Source organism: Gavia stellata, chromosome 4, assembly GCF_030936135.1.
Source record: "Gavia stellata isolate bGavSte3 chromosome 4, bGavSte3.hap2, whole genome shotgun sequence".
In the NCBI taxonomy this organism is placed as follows: Eukaryota; Metazoa; Chordata; class Aves; order Gaviiformes; family Gaviidae; genus Gavia; species Gavia stellata.
This window is the reverse complement of record NC_082597.1, coordinates 65233566-65252972: the sequence shown is the minus strand read 5'-3', so window position 1 is coordinate 65252972 and position 19407 is coordinate 65233566. Positions and strand designations below refer to the sequence as shown.

The window sequence follows — 19407 nt, the reverse complement described above, 5'->3', positions numbered from 1 at the left end:
GACTTTCTTCTATGATAGAATAAGAATTATTCTTGGAACCAAGTTGCAGCTCTGAGTACCTGGTTATTTTCCAACATTTCAAATTCGTTTCTTTGATACTCCTAACCTATTTGAAAAGATGTCCATAAGAGTGGCAAAGCAAGAAGACAAAAGGTTGTCAACACAAAGCAAAACATGTCTTTTTTGACTGATTAGTAAAAAAGCGTTTCTAAAGACAAAATACACTGCCTGAGTTGACATATTATATTAAGATGGGGTTTGGATTTTTGTTTGGGTTTGGGGGGGAAGGCAGGGTTGGTTGGGGTGGTTTTTTTGGTTGGGTTTTTTTGTTTGTTTGTTGGTTTTTTTTAATTGTGGACACACAGGTTTTCATAATATGGCATGTTTCCATAAATGGGATGAATTAGAAGATACTAACACACAATGGTACAAGTGTTTACGTGCCAATTCACCACATCTTTTAAAAGAAGACGTTAGGTTCTTGAATAATTTAGCTACTATCTAGCAGGTTAGTACAGTGGAGTTGCTGACAATCAAGATACTGCCAAGTTGGCGGGGAGGGGTGGGGTGGTCTCCAGCTTCAGTGCAGCTGCAGCCAATGTCACACCACACCTCTGGGGAACTAGTTCTGTGTTTTGATCATCTCTATGTGGAGATATGGCTGAGAGATCAGCTCTATCTGGACATACGGCCTATGGCTGAGTTTGCTCACAGTGTGTTTTTGATTAAAACTAAAGGATGGAAAGCTCTCATCTCAACTGTTTCCAGGGTGGGTGCCTGGCACTTAACTTCAGACTTGCCTGTTGCTATGGATTTGTCTGACAAGCTGGACTCTTGGCTTATCCTGATCACCATCACCAGATATGCCCTGCTCACCTTACTCGGGTACTGTGGAACTGTACCTTTGCTGGTCAGGCAACTGCCCTATGCCTGCCATGCTGTCACCTGAGCTCTCGCTTCCCATTTGTCACTGGATTTTACTGCCCTGTCTCCTGGTTGAATAACACACAGGGTAACAGCAAAAAAACTATGGAACTTTGAAAGTAGAAAAAAGCCAGATACTCACACAGTGAAGGAATCGGGGGGAGCTGAGACTCTCCTCAGGTCAGCAGACTGCACTTTATGGATACTATAGGCAGCAGGAAATGAGTGGCCAGGAGAAAGGCAGCACACAGTGTGGACAGACAAGGAAAAAGGCAGGGGAGAGAGAGAGATAGAGTGGAAGAGAAGAAAGAAAGAGAAAGACATACAACATTTAAACAGAAACAAAAGGAATGTGTCACATAGAAGTTGAATGAAGAGACATGCAGAGCTCCAAGTTCACACCAGGAAGCCAAGAGCAACAGAAGACATGCAAATGGAGAAAATAACTGCTATATGGCTCACAGAAACTTTCTAAAGACATTAGTGAGGAGGACCAATGACAAGCTAGGCACATGGCTATACAAGGAAGACGAGGAGCCCCAGGATTTGTTCCACAGGCACTGAAAAATTTCAAGGCAGCAGAATTTGGAAGCAGGTCCAGAAATGCAAACAAACATCAAAGCCAAGATCTGAATGGATGGAACTGACTCCAAAAGTTGGCCAACTTTAGTTAACATTTAAGAAGAAAAAATACCCTTACTGGAGATTTTGTATCCACAATGACAAATTTCTGTCTCCATTCTTCTTTCATGTACCTTAGGGAAACAGGCATTTTATATATAGTGACTCCCAAGACTGACTCACTCTTAGTGTTCATACTCAGATGGTCCCTTTGTTTCTCTAAAGTGTATGAAATATGTTTTATTTATAAGCTCTTCCCTCTTCTTTCTCTTCCATCATGCAGGACATTCTTCCTCAACCCAAACTAATGGCCAGTGAAAGCAAAAATACTGTCTTTTGAGATTCAGAAAGTGATCATTAACTGAAACTTACTGAGCGGCATACTGAACTGTAGTTTCTAATCAGAAAATTACTCCTGGAAAATTGAACCTCAGCTTCTTTTCTTATTCCATACACATTTTGATTACAGCTCACAAGAACCACATTCTTGGCTCGATCACAGAAAACCAAGCTATATGTTGTCTCTTTCACATGTTACCATGATCAATAGCGGAGAACAGGAATGAGAACTTAGCCAGCAAGTCTTTTAAGGGAAGGAGAATAAGAACATAATTCACTCTTTTGCAGAAAAACTGAGTCTACTGACCTCGCTGTAGCAAAAATTTGCTTTTGCTGGTACAAACAGAAGAGATGTAAGAAGAAAAGTAACCGACTTTTTTTCCCCCACAACCCCCAACTATCTGTCTTGTTTCAATCCATAACCAAAGTGCAAACACCTTATCCTATATATTCCTTGCACCTAAAGAGCTGCTTCTGGCTTGAAACACTTTATTGGATTGTTAATTATCTCCATTGTAAAGCAGTGCATTGTAGGATGAGGAACAGATTATGCCCACCTTTTCCATTTGGACAGCCTTCATTAGAAACAAATCAGAAGCACTGTAACTGTATTCACCAAGTAATGACTTTCCTGCACTATGCTTCAACTCAATATTTTAAAGTTATCAGAAGAATACAAACCTTAAACAGGTCATCCTCACCTACTCAAGAGTACTCATATAATCTGTATGTCACATCAAAACAGCTTAACTTTCCAAAAGAAAACATTAAAAAAGTGAATGCTTGATGAACAGTAAGAAGAAAGATCACTAGTTGCAGCAACTAGTCCATTAATAGTTCAGGACAATTAATATACTGAGAAATTTGTTTGTAGACAATTCAGCAGTGAAAGATGAAACAAGTGAATAAAATATTAATTGCCAGGAATTCACGCAGCTATGACAAAATGCAGCATATTGTATTTACTTGTTCCCTAACAGCTTAGATGAAGCTTTGAGCGCTGCTGCTATCAACAGGGAAGGGAGGCTCCTTCAGTTTAAGTGGCCCCACAGAAACACTAGATTTTTATTCCTTAATTTGATTCCATGGCCAACTTTTTTTTTTTTAAAAGACTAGAAAAGACTAGGAACTTTTATACTGTCAAAAGTGCTGATGAGTTTTTCCCCACACCTTGAAAAAGGCAAATTATTCAGTAACAAATAAAACAAGGACTCTCAACGTATAGGAGTTTCAACCTAGAAGGTCTGTGTAGAACCACATGAGGCAGTTTCTGTGCAATTAGAAGGTGCTGGAAGCACAATAGTGGTAAAATGGAAGGAAAACCAAGTCAAACAAGGTGAGATCCCTTTTTCTCATATACAACTGTCCTCTCAGAGTGCCTACAGGTTTTGAAGGTGAACAGTTGCTATCAGGAAGATGGACAACTCTTACAGTCAGAAGAGAATCATGTTTCTAAAGCCCTCCTGCTCCCAAGTAAGAGAAGCATGAAATCTCTGTTGTTCTCACTCAGCTACATTACATATAGGCTTTTCAATTTTAAAATACTATTATCCCCTGGAAACTCAAGTGCATCCACAAGGCAAATAAACTCACTATCCTCTCTAAACCCCCTCTCCTCAAAACCTCCAGAACAAAGCATAACAGAATAAGAAAACAGAAACACGGTGTAAGACTTCTTCAAATTAAATCTTTTTCTACTTATGACACTGGACTAGCTAAAACTCCAAGGAACATTCCTACTGTTCTCCTTACCCAGCAATAATATCAAAGCCAACAACAATATCAACTCTGCATTACTGTGACACGAGACAATTTTTCAATCACTTTCCTGGCAAGGAGCTCAAGAACAGCTATCCAACAATTAGTGGGATAGCTCCAGACCCGCTTATCTCATCTCACACATGTAACATTCAGATGACAGTCGTAAGAGAATAACCTATTATGTTCAATCAAAGATAAGGCTTTCTGGGAGATTTCAATGGAATAGGGAGATATATTCCAGATATCAAGTTAAGAAATGTAGATAAACATGTTTAATTGAACATTTTCTCTCTTGTGGAATACTGCAAATAAGCATCTTATTGAATGAACTTCTTACAATACTAAATGCTTCCTAGATTTGAATCTTTAACATGCTTTTTACTTTTTATCACACCAGGAGATTCAACTCCTCTCTCTTATTCCCCTTCAACACTTGAGAGCAAAGTACATACGCACACAGATATATAGGTATAGATGTACAGAAATACATACACACACCATTTCTGATACATGAGGCTGAGACTAGAGTCCCTGACAGATCATTTGTATTTTCCCAAGACATAGGTCTGCAGGTAAATATCTCAGCCAAATCAAAAGACTGACAGCAATGTAGTCTACAATAGCACATTGAAATCAAGCTAAACCACAAACAAGATCCTCTTGACAACTGGCGAACACTATGAATCTGTATTTCTCTTCCACAGTTTAAATTCAGATCTCAAAATCCAAGCCTAACCATGCTAATTATCACATAGAAATACCAGGAATTTTAATTTTACATTTCAATTAGCCTTCATCAGTGTAGCAAAAGATGCCCCAGGATTGCTCTCTGCTCGATTCTAGATTTCGCAAATGATTGAGTTGTGGTTGGATGAAATCAGGCATCACTGCCGACAGGCAAGAGTATGCTATTCTTCACTGCTCAAGAGAGATGAGTATACCTTATGTATTTTCCAGGCAAATGGGAATTGCACATTGCAGATATGGGCTTCTACTGAAGCTTAAAGAATTAGTCTAAGAAAACACAGAGTGCGAAACTGAACAGGAAAATGTTGAAAAGTAACCAGGGGAGCTTTGATTACATGAACAGATTGACAACTAGCAGATGACAAGAAGCTCTAAAGGAATGGAGTCAAAGTTTGAAGTGAAGCAATATCTTCCACTAGACAATACGGTTGAAATACACAGACAACCTTTAAGATACCTGAAGAGAAAAGGTGTGCCTGAGACCTTGTCTGGTTTTTCCAGTTACATGAGTTAGTCTAATGAAAGATATTCCATCTCTTCATAAACCTTGCCTCACCATTACAGCTGCAACAGCAAAATCTCCCACCCACCTCCCCAGAAAAATGAAATCCTCAGTGTATGCATGTTTGAATGAAATGTGGATCCTTGCTAACTTTAGGCCTTTAGCTCTGTCTTTGTGGAAGGAACAGTCTGTTTTGCTTCACTTTAACAATACTTGACGAAAACCAGCAAAGGCACTTACTGTGTCACTCATTTTAGCAGCCTTCTATATGAGACATACATGAAGTATATGAAGGCCGTCTATATGAGAAGTAAAATAATCAGCTCTACAAAATAATCTTATTGCACGGGCTTTTTCACAGGTCAAATTGAAAATTTTTTTTGGTGTTAAAATATCTCTGCAGTGCTTACAAATAAGGTTTAATTATGAAAAGGAATGTTAGTCATGTCTTTTCTTCTTTGCATGTTCCTGGTTTCCAGTTATCTTAGCTTTTCTCTATTCATCTTTAGACTTCTTATTTCTCATTTGGGTTTTTATACTGAAGCAGAATTCCCTACAAAGTGCAAACAGCCCTTTCTGGACCTCCAGGTCCTTCTCCATAAACAGTCCCAGGCAGCATGCTCCCACAACAGAGACTACAAGATGTCCTGAGTAATTGTTGATTATGGCAATTTGCTACAGGATCTCCAATGGAGCTTAAAAAGCAGATCAATAAAGTTGAGAAAATTAATCAAAAGAACTTCAAAGGCAAATGGCATACATATGCAGAACTCTCAGAAGCCATAAGGCACATTGCTAAGCCTGCACAAACCTCCCTAAATAACTGAAAGATAGAACACCTTTCTCAAAGCAAGACAGAAGGCAACCCAGAAAATAAAAGAATAAAAGAAAATCAGGTAAGTATTTACAATAAAGTGGAAAGGGAGTTCAGAAGGTGTGATTTTTTTTTTTTTATTTTGTTTTGGTTTTTTTTGTAAATGCACTGCAAGTACATTACATGCAAAATCTTTGACTGAATATGCTGCCCCAAAATGGGCCTCCTGCCATTAGGACATGCACATATCCAACTCACTCATTCAGCAAAGGCATGGATGTTCTCCTCTTGCTCTTCTGCACCATGTTGGCTTGGTTTCTTAAGGAGATTCGAATGAGTGAGGGAGCCAATCGACATGGTTCGCCATCCACTTGCATGGGAATAGACTTGTATGTTAAAAGTGTCACCTCACGGCACTGATGCAACCTTTCTCCGTGACCACCCACCTGGAGAGCAGCCTGGGGAAAAAAAGAAAAAAAAAAAACCACAAAAACAACACACAAGCAAAAAATCCCCAAAACAAAGAGGAAAGACAAAGAAAAGACACCTCAGAACAGACAGTTGAGGCAGTTAAATCCAAAATGTAGTTTTGCTGACAGCATCCATTACGCAGCATTCCATGTGTAAGGCATTCTAATGAGTCACAAGAAATATATTTTCACTCCAAAATTGCAAAGCAGGACTTAAAATTTCACAAGAAAAAGTGGTGGGCAACAAGCAGATATCTAACCATATGCATTGCACATCTCATCACCTTGATATACGTCAAGCATATTACACCCACAAATATGTATACACACACATATGTGCATGCACAAATGAATACCTGTGTTTATTCTTAAAGTTTTCCATTTATTTTGGTTGGTTTGTTTTTACACTAACAGTAATGCTACTAATTATTTGCTCTTTAAAACAACCACCCTAATTGGGCACATCTGCAAGACAGAAAAATTATTTCCCCTTCCTGAACAGAATACAGTCCTTAATGTGAATTAGATAAATCTAAAAGCCTTATTATGAAAGTTTACACAGCAACTCAACCTTAAGACTAGACAGGATGAAAAGAGCAAGCAGAAGGACCTCATTAAAAACAATTAGATATCATGTTCAATAATTCATTTCAAAGAAATGAAACAAAGAGGGCAATGAGCAGATCCTTCAAGTTCTAAGCAGATATGTTTGGGCAGAAATGTATTTTTTTAGTTTGTAGTGTGACTATTAACTCTGATTTATCAGATGCAGAAAAAAGATATATTAATGCACTACTAACAGAAAGCAGCCTAAACACAAGTCAAGACCTTAATCCTGCTCCATGCACTTAATATGGATCAACTGATAATACGGTCAATAATATTTATAATAACACTTCTTATAAAGTACTTCTCTTCCTTGGTCTCGCAGACCTTCTTGGGTATGACCAAGTACATCTGGGAGACATACAGAGCAAGTTAGGATTATATCACCACAGCCTAGGGTTACAACGGTTCCTGGGCATAACAACCGATGTAGACTTGTAGACCCCCAGTTCTGAACTAGGCTTCCTTTAAAGAGAAACAGCAGCTCAAAGGGCCCTACTACTAAAATTCAGTCCCAGCTGAAATTGTTGGTAGCTTTGAGATCACTCTAGCTACTGCAAGTGGCTAGAGACACATTAGTGGCAAGCCCAAAAAATATTCCAGCTGAAAATTGCCAGTTGGTACATGCTAAATAGACATTTGACAGTGTTTTCAGAAACATACCCTAGAATCTTCAGGGGAGAAGTAACAAATGTTCATTCCACAAGATTTACTAGGCTAACAAACAGAATTTTGCTTACTTGTAGGTTATTTCCCTAGTCCACTAGATCCATCAAAAAAAGGGACCAAAAAAGAATCCTTAACCCAGACTTCTAAAGAAATGATTGCGACCTTTGAAATGAAGGCGGCCTTTTACTTTTGCTTACTTTGAAGATTGCATTTGTCTGAATTTCTCTTTGAGGAAGCAAACACCATTATCATGGGTATTCACTGAATGTGATATGCACTGAGGGCAGATCACACAAATAAATGCATGAGTTGAGTGAAAACAGACTTATCCATATTAGCTTTAAACTAGTCCACACAAGACATAGCAGCAACAAAGGCCTAAGAGCATGGACTTAAGCATGACCAAACCAAACCTGCCAGGAAGCCCTGATATGTACCTTCTGTCGGCCACACTAAGTTCAACCTGTGGTGCCTTAGGTAGATTAACACTAGCACAGGAATAACTACCAACTCTCTGACTGAATTTAATCATCCTCTGAAGAGACTGTCACTGTGTTTAACCACTGTGATATAGTAGGACACTAGGGTATTTGCAGTGAGATTGCTTTTATACTAACTCAGCTTTAGTTCACTTTAAGGACAGCATTGACAGAAAGTGCACTGACAAATTAAAATTGTTGGTTGAATTTTCTTTCCCTAGCAGAACAAAAAGAGAGATAACATTTGTGCCAGAAATATTACTAAATTTTCCATAGCTATTACTAAATTTTCACAAGATTTTTAGTGGGCATATGGAAACTGTATGGGCATATAATTTCATATAATATTTCATATTTGTTTCCAGTAGGCAGTTTTACAAAAAATTGAACTTTTATTCCATAGATTAAAATATACAAAAGCTAAAAAGAAACAGCAGTAATTATTTGACCATAGAACATTCCCACAGTAAAAATATGCATGCATGCTATTTTTACCATAATAATCTTGCCGTTTAACTTGGGAGCACTGCACATGCAAATCAGCCATATTTTGCAAAAAGTACATTTTTATTATTAAATAACACTTCTTTTATTGGAAAACTACAATTTGGCCCCCTCATTTAAAAACTAATAGCAGAGCATGTTTTGGTCTTAGCTGACCGAATACATGGAATCATGGTGGTTCTTCAGTAACGAGGACAACTTTGCACTCTGTAACACTACCCACAGAATTCATGAAGCATCGTAGCACCTGCAGTAAGAGTAGCACCTGCAGTATACTCACCAGTGAGGCCACGGTGAACCCAATGACTTCAATGTAGCCATCATCATGGCGCTGAGGTTCAAAGTCTCTATGATCTCCAGGGTTTCCCCAGGGCATTGTGCCAGCACAATACCTACAGAAAGAGGTTTGGAAAGCAAACTTTGAGAAAGCAGTTTGCCGTGATGTGTCCTGACTAGTAGCCTGACTATTAGCCTGTTCTGCTGCCCTCCAGAAGTATTCAGATACCCATTCTAGGATTCAATTCAGGGACAATTAAAAGTTATGCTGGCAAGGATTGGACAAAAGGGAAAAATCAGTCTCTTGTTTCCAAGTTGGTACACCATCCATAAATGTATCCATCATATTCTTTAGCAGGTTCCTTTATGAGAGGAAAATGGGGAAACACAAGGAAATAGGTAACAGAGCAGCAGCACTTTGTTCTCCCCACTTGCTTTGCTTTCTGCAGATGAGCCATTGAGCCAGAAAGCTGTTTAGCCCCTCCACTAGGCAGGCATGGTGCTATAGCAGCAACTCCAGCCTTGGAGCTCCATTTCCTCTCTCCCTTCTGGCTCAGAAGCTATAACAGCATAAGGAACGCAAAACATTTCATAGCTTGAGGAGGCAGGGAGAAATAAGCAGCAGGAACAGATGCATCTGTGGCATCTGTCTTTCCTACCATTAAAGAATAGATGTAAAAGTGATCTAAAAGTGATAGAAAGGGGAACTTTGGAGAGGTGACACCAAGTAGAAGCTTGCAGTGAGGGCAGTGCAGGAGTTAAAAGATCAAGTGCTTGGGCCTGCATGTGGAGCAAAGTGGTAAGTTGTCTAAAGCAGTGGTCTCCAAAGTGGGGTGCATGCGCCACAGGGAGTGTGCAAGAAAAATCTACAACTGACAAGATAATTAGGGTGCGTGAAGAAAATATTGCTTGCACTTTTAATAAATACGGAAAAAAATTAAAAGAGTTGTTTGTTTCATCTTTATCACATCCTTTCTTAATTTCTATTTTTGTGTCTGTTTGATAATGTATGTAATATATTAGTACAGTAGTATATGTATATAATTTATAAATATACACATATTGGGGTGGTGCTCAAAAATTTTTTTACTGATAGGGATGCACAATAAAAAAAAGTTTGGAGACTACTGCTCTAGAGAGCAGGAGATGGACAACTTTTAAGAATACAGCTACATTTCTATTTGGGACCCCTTCTAACATGTTAAAAAAAGCATTTCTTTCAATGGTTTGGTGTTCCTTTACTAGAAAAATATTGATCCTTTCCTCCCCCACCCTGCCTCCACTTCCCCCTGTCCTTTTCACACTCTGCTTCTAATTAAGCGGAAGAACAGGCATCTGTGTCAGTCGTTTCTACCATCTCGGCATCAGGATATTCAACTTTTTAAAGGGTGGTTTAGCTGCACACTGAACTCAGACGCCATTCTGGATTGCTAATTAACAGTATTATAAGCACCTAGGTCTCAAGAAGGCAGCACAGTGGCGATGCTCTTCTTGCACATCCACCCATTCTAGGACAACTTGTAGGTAACTTTTTTTTTTCTTATAACCCCAAGCATCGGTCTTAAGCTTACCTGGGTATGTTTAAAAACACTATACACTGGAACTTCAGCTCCTGGATCTTTGGAGTCAGGTCTGTACCATCACACTACAAAGCCAAAGTGACAGAGCACAGAGAAATTGCTGAATGGAGCCACAGGCAAGAGAAGTGTTGCTGCTTTGTAACAACTTTCCCAAGACTTTCCTTGGAATGTGTTGCAAATGTCATGCTCAAAACTGAAAAGTAACAGAGCCATTAAACTCTCACCTCACTCTCTCTCCATTCCCCCCTCTTCCAACAATACTATGTCACAATTTCTTATACTTACCACAACTTTAACATGCTTGGATAAATCTCTTGAGCTTCTTTGCAGAAAGTCTGTAAAGGCTGCCTGCAACAGAAATAAGTGCAGGAATTGTCATCAGTACTTCCTCTCTTCTCTTTCCTCATTTCTTATCCCACCACAGAGCTAATTACCAAAATGCCATCCTTGTCAAACCTATTCTTTCTCGCTCTCAGGAGATAGGATTTTTTTTTATTAAATCATGATACTTTTCCTTTTGAGAGGTTAACCAAAGGAGGTCCTTGGGCACCCAAGGATTTAAATGCAAATTCTTGCTTACATATTTGTTTCCATGTTTAAGGCACATGGGTACGATGGGAGTCATCATCCAGAATGACGTTATATATCATGCATTATCAAACTAGTGCTTCTCTCTTAATAACTGCATTTTAGAATAAAGCATTGTCCATGTACCTCCTGAATGCAGAAATGGGTAGTTTTATTTGCATATTCACATATGAAAATGAATCACTCCAAACAGCTGATCTCCGCCCTCCACTCCCCATGACCCTACCCCTCCAAGACTACTCCTCAAACCTACAAAGACACAGGCTAACACTTGTAAAGTAAAGTAGTAAAGTCAATATCAGTGTGCTGCCCAAACCCTTAAAGAAGCAGAGCAGTTTGTTGAGAAGCTTATGAGCCAGAAGCAGGGGGAGCAAAACATGACCAGTACTATGTCCAAAGGAGTAGCATTTCTCTCACCTGCTAAGCACTGTAAAACAACAGTGCTTCAGGCACTTTCCAACAGACACGTGTGTGGCATTGCTAGAAATAGTACATGTGCACTTTAAATTGCAACAGGCAAAATGAACTGGCATGAGCTCCTGATGTGAGAAAGTAAGGGGGAAGGTATTTAAGAAAACATTAAAACAACTAAGTTAGCATCATTCTGTAAGATGAATCACAACTCACCCCTGCATAAAACATTTTATTTCTAAATCGGCTGTTGAATTTCTCTGGATTTGCTTCTGTGAAAGGATAAAAAGGAAAAATATGAACACCCTAATAAAACAAGTAGACTCCATTGTACCTTCACATTCCCTGCTAGCATTATAGTGCTTTTAGCACACATCATTCAGTGAAAATATTAACATAAGTATAGTTTCCTTGTGTGAGAGTCCCCCATCTGTGCCATTATTTGCTATCAGATTTCAAACATTGATATAGAATTCTTTCCCTTTCCTGTAGAGTAAAAATAGATGGAAACATGAGCAAAGAGGTAACAAGAATACAATCCGTTAATTTAGCACCTCTCAGGCTATTCATCTTATGATCCCTCAGTACCATTTGTGAGACTTACATTTCTACCAGTGCAGAACAGTCCTTTAAGGATTATTAGAAATCCATGAAACACTAACCCATGCTTTGAAGCAGGAGTAAAGCATTAGTAAATTACAAGATGAAACAGATGCTTAAATTCTGATGTGTTACAAAGAGGTACTGAGGAATAGACATCTCTACCCAAATATTCCTGCAGCAAAAAAATAAGAGGTTACTCTAAAACCTATTTAGAGAGCTGTTTCATTTTGATTAGACTCTAAGTGATAGAGAATTTTAATAGTCCAGTAGTAATGCACATCTAATGGTTAATTATTCTCACTGTTAAAATAAACGTGAGGGGGTTTTTCCTATCTTGAACTTTTCAGACTTCAGCTGCCAACTGCTAAATTTTATTATACTTCTCTGTCAGATTAAAGAGCCCCCAACTATCAGACATCATCTCCTTCAGTAAATACTTACAGGCAGTGATTAAATCGCCTCTTAACCTTCTTTCTGAGCTAAATGGAGCTCCTTTAATCTCCCAGTATAAGGCACGCTTCCCAGAATACAGGTCATTCTTGTGCCTCCCTGGGAACTGCTTTCCTAGCCTGTGGCATCCAGAGATTTCACAAGCAGCCCTTCTGACACTGTAATTCAGTGGTAGTACCAACCACCTATCCTTGCTCAGTAATTCTCTAGTGAAAACATCCAAGTAGCAAGATAGTCCTCCTGGCTAAAGCATCACACTGGTGTGAACACTTCCAGATTACTTTTTCTCAAATGACCCCTTGAAACAATGTTTCTAGTTCTCTTTGAAGTCACTACATCTCACAATATAAGGCTCCATTTCATAAGAATGGGCTACTTACTCTGCGTTTCTTCTTTGATTGTTTGCCCAGCTACTGTTATCATCTATTTGTTGTGCTGCGGGTGAGCCTGGAATGCAGTCAGAGCCACCCCTTCTTAAAATTATTAATATAACTGCATAAGTAAATCTCATCTCACTTACCGAGCTCACAGCTCTTTACAGAAAGTCTCAACATCCCATACTAAGAAGCAGGAGGCTCCTGAGGGCTCAGTGCCCATGCTGCACATTCTCTGATGTGGTTATCCCCGGTGACTGAGGGCAGCAGCCACCAGGGCACTGGCTTTTACATGGATCTTACGACAAATACCGACCAGAACCAAAGCCCCAGTTTGGAACTGACTAATCAGAAAAGGATCCTTTCTGAGGTTAGGGACCTTCAACGTACTGAACTGCTCCTACCTCTGACATAGCAAATGAGCATAGGTAGGGAGGGGAGAGTGTGATGTGGAATAAAGCCTAAAGTTGATTAGAGTGCAATTTCAATTGTGGAAGTAAATCATTGACTGCATATCCAAGGCTCACTCCATCCTCACACTTCTCAAGCCATCAGGGGAGTAGCAAAAGGAAAGTGCTAATGTGTGTGTGCGTGAGTGGAGGGAGGTGCCCTGTAAGTGAACAGTCCTGGAGAGCTGAGGGAGCAAACAGCATGTCAACAGGGATAAAGTAAATTGCATCTCCCTTGATCCACCAAAGCTTAAGGATAACAAGAGAGGAAACTGTGACTCTGGAAAGAGTTGCTACCCCGAACACTTCCTGAAGAAGCAGAGCTAAATACGTTAGGCTTGGAGCCACCCCTCAAGGCTCAATCTGATCAGTCACAAGAAAAGTGTAGAGGTTGCCATAGAAAAGGCCACGTTCGTGTACAGGTTCCTCTGAGATGTTGCAATCACTGGTTATTCTAAATATAACAGTTGACCAATCTCTATTGCATAAAATGCCCTGATAGGCTGAGTTCAAATCAATCTAATTTATTTTGGTTTGGCAGGGCAGAAGTAGATGGGGGAGCATGGTGTTTGTTTGTTTTAATATTATATGTGATTACAATAGCTCCACAGAAGCAACTACATACAACCACTTATCTTAACAGACCAAGTGCAACAGCCATGAAAGCGCTTTAAGTTCTGCTAAAGTTTTGCTAAGAGTTTCTCTGGATTGTCATCAGTTGTAAATGAGATGAAAATCTGTTTTGCACTGCTTAATTCTACGTGAAACACAATAAAACCCACACACCAGCAACACCTCCAAGGCTACAAGCTTTTCTCTCCTAAAACACATAGGAGTCATTTGTGTATTTTAGCATTTGAGAGGGTAAGGAAGACACCAGCAGTAATGCCTTGTAAGAGCAGACACTTGTGCTATGAAAAGCTCTCCTGGCCACACATACCCACTCACAGACACACAGCTTGCTCTGCCAAGTATTTTTTCACCCATGTAAATTTTTAAAACACTGGCATCTCTGAAATAACATTCATTCTTTATAGGGCTCCATTACTTCATTATTAAGTAATGCCTCCATTAAGTGAGAAAGTAGCCATGCATTTCATCTATACAGTATATTCACAGTCACATTAGCAATGCATAGTGTTATGCATTCATAAAAAAGATGCATACAGCTGTCATTGTTTTATTTCTGTGTCCTTTTGTGGCCCCTCATTATTATTCCTAAAGCTTGAAGCAGTCTTAAACATTATTAAATATGCATTAGCTCATTCCATCATGTACCCTGCTCTTTATTTAGCATTGCTATCTTTTCATCTTGAAATGACACTCTGATAGTACAAAAGTGAAGATAAGGGAAGCTGTCATTCAGAAAAAATACCTGCATATGAAGCTGAAATGACCAAAAGCTGAACACAGACAATTGAAAAAGACTTGTTCATACAAGCATGCTTACCTAAACCATATAAATAGAGCAGTTCACATCAGCCCAAAGCCCACATGTTAAGCTGCATTTGGATCTGTATGGGGTGGTATAACTGCCATCGGCAAGGGAGCGAACAAGATGCTACAACAGCTCAAATTCCTGACAGCTTTGTGGACTTCATTAAACCCTTTCATTTGCGTAGAAACACTCTGGGTCTGTACCAAGTCCAATGATATTATGCTATACTCATCCATAGGTAACAGCTGTTCAGTTTTAGAATACAATTATCCTTCTGCTATCCTGCTACTTCCACAGCCTCGCAGCTTTTCTCCTCCCTCCACCTCCACACTGGAGGGGAAAACTGGCACCTGACTTACGTTTGTTTTTCTTTCCGCTCTTATTCTGGCACTTCTACATCAGCATAAACTTCCTTTATATCTGTACTTGGTATCTCCTTTAGAAGATCAAAAACTTTGAAAAGCTCCCTTTTTAGCCTTTTTCCTCCAGTGAATGCCATTTTTCCTTATATTTTTTTCATTTTTAAATCATGAAGTCCCTTGGAAACTCATGATACAATCACTTCCTTCCTGCTTGTGTCTATCGTGGGTTTTTATATTCCAGCTTTCCTTCTAAATTATAAAAACAGGATGTTAAATCCAACTCCGTTTGTAATTCACATAAAATAACTGCCCATTCCCAAGGGTAAGGAAGTAAAAAGTTCCTATTACCTCTAGATTCATGGAACTCCAGTGTAACATGTGCATCAAATCCAAGGCTGAAGTAATTATTGAAGACACTGAGTGGAAGCTGTAATTGGATAATAAAAAGACATGTAAAAATAACACAAATGAAACATTCCATGACACACCAGGAACTACTTTAAATCTGGCATCTCATGAAAACCTAAGAAGAAGAAAGTGGAATATATTAAGGAAATGTATGCAGAAGGTTGCTCTGAAGGTTAGGAATAGCTTGTGGAAGACGATCAGCTACAAAAGCCTAAAGAACACAAACACATCTACAGTGCTTTATGATCATATAAGTATCTTTGTAAACACAAAGGGTTCCCTTATGTTGCCATTGAGATTTTCCATAATGCTGCTCCACTTAACATGTCAATACAAAGGTTTTCCTAATTGCTGGCACTTCAAGCTCAGCATGGCAAATGAAACTAAGCTATGTTCTTCCTGCTTCATACATAACCAGGAGCAATGCAAGTCCCAGACAAGAAGCCCTAATTCTATTGAGGATGCATGAGGCAGGGAAGCACACATCAGGCTTCTTCATCATTACACATGCCCAGCAGGACTGTGGAGAGGGAACAGTAGCATCTGATAGATAAGGTGGAAATTATAACTAAGAGGAAAACAGTTCACAATTTTTTTCTTTTTTTTTTTTTGATTGGAACACTTCCAACATCTCCAGTCCAAATGACATATTACTATAAATGTGATCCCCTCAAAAAGATCTTCCCATTCTTCAACTATCAAGATCATATGGAGACCCATACACAAAGTAGATAAATACAAAAATACACTACTCCTTGCTGTACAGTAGGAAACAGTTGGTATCCATTAGCAAAATCCAAAGGAATAAAATTCTACATCCTGTTTTTAGATTTATCTCTCTAATTTACGAATGGATAGTGGTCACAAGGTTGCTTCTCCTGCCGCCCCAGGTTAACTAGGGAAAAAAAACAATGACCTGTCAGATAAGATACTAGGGATTTTTGCCAGGATTTAGTTCTTGAAATGCTCAATGTCTGAGACTTACAAACAACAAATAAATGGCTGGTATGTATTACGTTTCACACACCTCTGGAAGCACTGACACATGAAAAGAGCGAAAGGAAGAGACGCAACTAGAGAATTAAAAAGTTTTAGAGCGTCCCCACTTGTGCATCTTATGGTGTAACCCAAAGACACTCTTAAGCATCCTGTAGTCCCCCTGGGAAAAAGAAGGCTCTAACCTTACGTGCCCCATCCTCCAACTCATCCTGCGGCAAATCAGGGTTGCGCTCAACCTGGAGGTTCCAGCGGTCCAGCTGGACAATGGTCCCATCTTCTACATGGCACAGGATCTTGGACACTGGCTCATCTGTGTAACCCTGACAGCAGAGGGAGTGTCACCAGAATATCAGCCATGGATAGTGAAAGCAAAGCAAGTCACTCACCAATTACCTGGCAGACTTCCCTCCTTTCATAGAGGCCAGATCAAATGTTCCTAAGAACACCTCAAAATATTGCTAAATTTTGATCTATCAAGCATTTCAACAAGCTATTGCTGAGGCACATAAGTCTCAGCCAAGCAAAGTAAGATCATAAGGAAAGGAGCTCAAAGTCAAGGGTAAGCGCAGAGAAATAAAGTTTAAACTATGCTTAAGTTAGAAGCCTGAATATCCTCCTCATTACTTGGCCTGAAATACCAGACAGATGCATCTATGTACACTTTTGTTACAACAACTACATCGTTAGTAATTCAAGATCCCAGACTGGAAATTGAACCAAACCACTGTGTCAATCTGAAGCAGACCTTGGACATAGCCCCTGCCTGCTATTTTAGCCAAAATGAAGTTTCACCATACTACACAACTAAATCACACCAGCAAGTTGAGAGCCCGCAGGTAAGGGTACCCCAGTCAGTGCTTACCCCACCCCAGTTGAGGGTGCGGGCAAGGTCATTCCCAGTGCCAAGCGGAAGGACAGCCACAGGAGGCGGGGGGCTGAGTTGCAGATCATCCAGGATGGAGAGGATCCAGCCCACCTATAAAACAGGGAATACAGAGAACTGTTAGTCAGGAAGATTAAAAGGCATGGAATAAAAGAAAAAGACATATTTTGATCGTATCCCCTTTACAGAGAAGATTAAGTAAAACAAAAGCGAGAAGGAAAAATGAGGGTATCTGAGATTTAATTCTACACCTGCCCCATCTGAGGTTTCACCTTTCGGAGAACAGATACAGCAGTTTTCATGAAGCTCCTGTGCAAGCAGAAGCAGTGGGATGTAAACACTGGCTATCTTTAACAGCAGAGTAACTTTAACAGAGTTACTGAGGGAACGGAGCACGTAAGTTGCTGTTCTTTAAGCAGGAAATGAAAACACATAGAATTACACCTGGCTAAGGCTGCCTAACTACTGCTCTGAAGAATACTATATGTAAAAATGAGTAAAGAATAATATGCATGATTCAAGATAAATTTTTTGAAGTGCCCTTCTGCTAGAAGAAACTAAACCTTTGACAACTAATGAAAGATGGGAGACACACATTAAAACAGCATGGTATCTCAGAGCATGTCCTGGAACTGGAATAGAGGGTCCAGATCAAGTCAAGGATGGACTTGCCCACAGGTCTCCCATTCCCCGGACAAGAGACCTTAGTGCTGAATTATTTCACTCAGGGCAAAGCATAAAATGTATATATTCTAGTCATACACACACACATAAGTAGAAGACTAAAAGCCTAGAATAAAAAGACAAACCCTTATGCTTAGGGTTGAAGTCTTTGGGTTGGAACAATGAATGTGGCTCTTTTGTATTGTAAATTATTAGTTATTTTAGACAGCTGTTTCTCTCTCCTGCCCCTATTCTGGACTACATAAAACTTTCAAATAGAAATCTAGCCAGAAGGAACACATTATTGTAAAATATTTTGTTTCCATTAAATGGTAGTTTCCAAGGGGGTAAAGAAGAGTTGCTGAAAATGTTCTGAAACTTTTTGACTGAAATTCTTGCTACAAGAAAATGGGACTATCTTAAACTATTTCTCACTTTTACAAAAAAAAAAAATAATTAAAATCTGTGAAAATCTGTGCTGCATTTTTAAACAAAGAATTAAGAAAAAAAAATTGATCTATTTCTTTTCCCTGATGCCAACGTTCAAAGATGCAGTCTCTACTGGAAATGTGAGATTTTAAATAAGAGATAAAATTGAAATCCTGACTGTAGCTGGACAGGATTTTTCCTCCTCCAACTATGGGGGGAGGAAAAATCCCCAACTCCCCATTTCTATGGTTTCAAATAGATTCTTAGCCCAAACTGGGATAAAACTGGAGCTTCACAAAAGGTACCCAGCATAACATGGGGATTGGGAACCACAGCTGGAATTTGAAGGACTGGAGAGGGGGTGGCCTGATAGATACAGCAACCACCACTTTATTTGGTATTCTAGGGTATGTCTTTCTCCAAGTGTCTTGAAGAAATTTAATTAAGTATAAACAGCATTTATCAGACAGTTATTTATCATAACCAACTGTACAATTATTAAAGCATTCATCTGGGATGTGAATCCACATTAGACCTCATTGTCTGACAACAGTCATCTGAATCACTTACAACTCTCATTAACTTGGACGTCAAGAAAGGTTCTTAAGTCTATCATGGGCACCATGGTAGGACTAAGTACAGTTCTTATGAGATTTTCAGAGCTAAGTAAACCCCTACCTTTCAAAAATCTATCCTTCAGTATTGATAACAGGACACAGAATAAAGAGTCACGATAACGGGGCCAGACTTGTTAAGGACTCTTTTGTCATCAGCCCTTTGTCATTGCCATTGACTTAATCCATACATCTGTGCACTGGTGTACGCCCACTGGTGCAAGTAGCATTACAATACCTACCACTTGTGTAAATGCTTTTAACCGATAAACAGAAACTTCAAATTACTAATTGATAAGTACAACATTGCTATTTAACTTGAGGTCATTTCTAAACCTTGCACATTAGTTTTACAATCAAGGATGACAAAGACTATCATTTCCCTGTAAGCAGAAAGCTCCTGACTGCTTTGAAAGCAAAGCTTTCCACTTACACCCTGGAAAG

General features: G+C 39.3%; 1 protein-coding gene across 2 annotated transcripts in view; it reads right to left on the bottom strand.

The window, feature by feature from the left end:
* The window catches only part of DGKI (diacylglycerol kinase iota), a 110417-nt gene that overhangs the window by 77756 nt on the left and 13254 nt on the right, over positions 1–19407 (bottom strand). The window contains exons 6-14 of one of the 2 annotated variants that reach the window (XM_059816128.1): positions 17237–17350; positions 16557–16694; positions 15316–15394; positions 11508–11563; positions 10578–10640; positions 10284–10357; positions 8717–8828; positions 5967–6166; positions 1067–1129 (exon numbers count right to left, since the gene is read on the bottom strand). In XM_059816128.1, the coding sequence (XP_059672111.1) occupies positions 1067–1129; positions 5967–6166; positions 8717–8828; positions 10284–10357; positions 10578–10640; positions 11508–11563; positions 15316–15394; positions 16557–16694; positions 17237–17350 (899 nt within the window). The remainder of the gene's footprint in view (positions 1–1066; positions 1130–5966; positions 6167–8716; positions 8829–10283; positions 10358–10577; positions 10641–11507; positions 11564–15315; positions 15395–16556; positions 16695–17236; positions 17351–19407) is intronic. The other variant, XM_059816129.1, reaches the window with a different exon arrangement.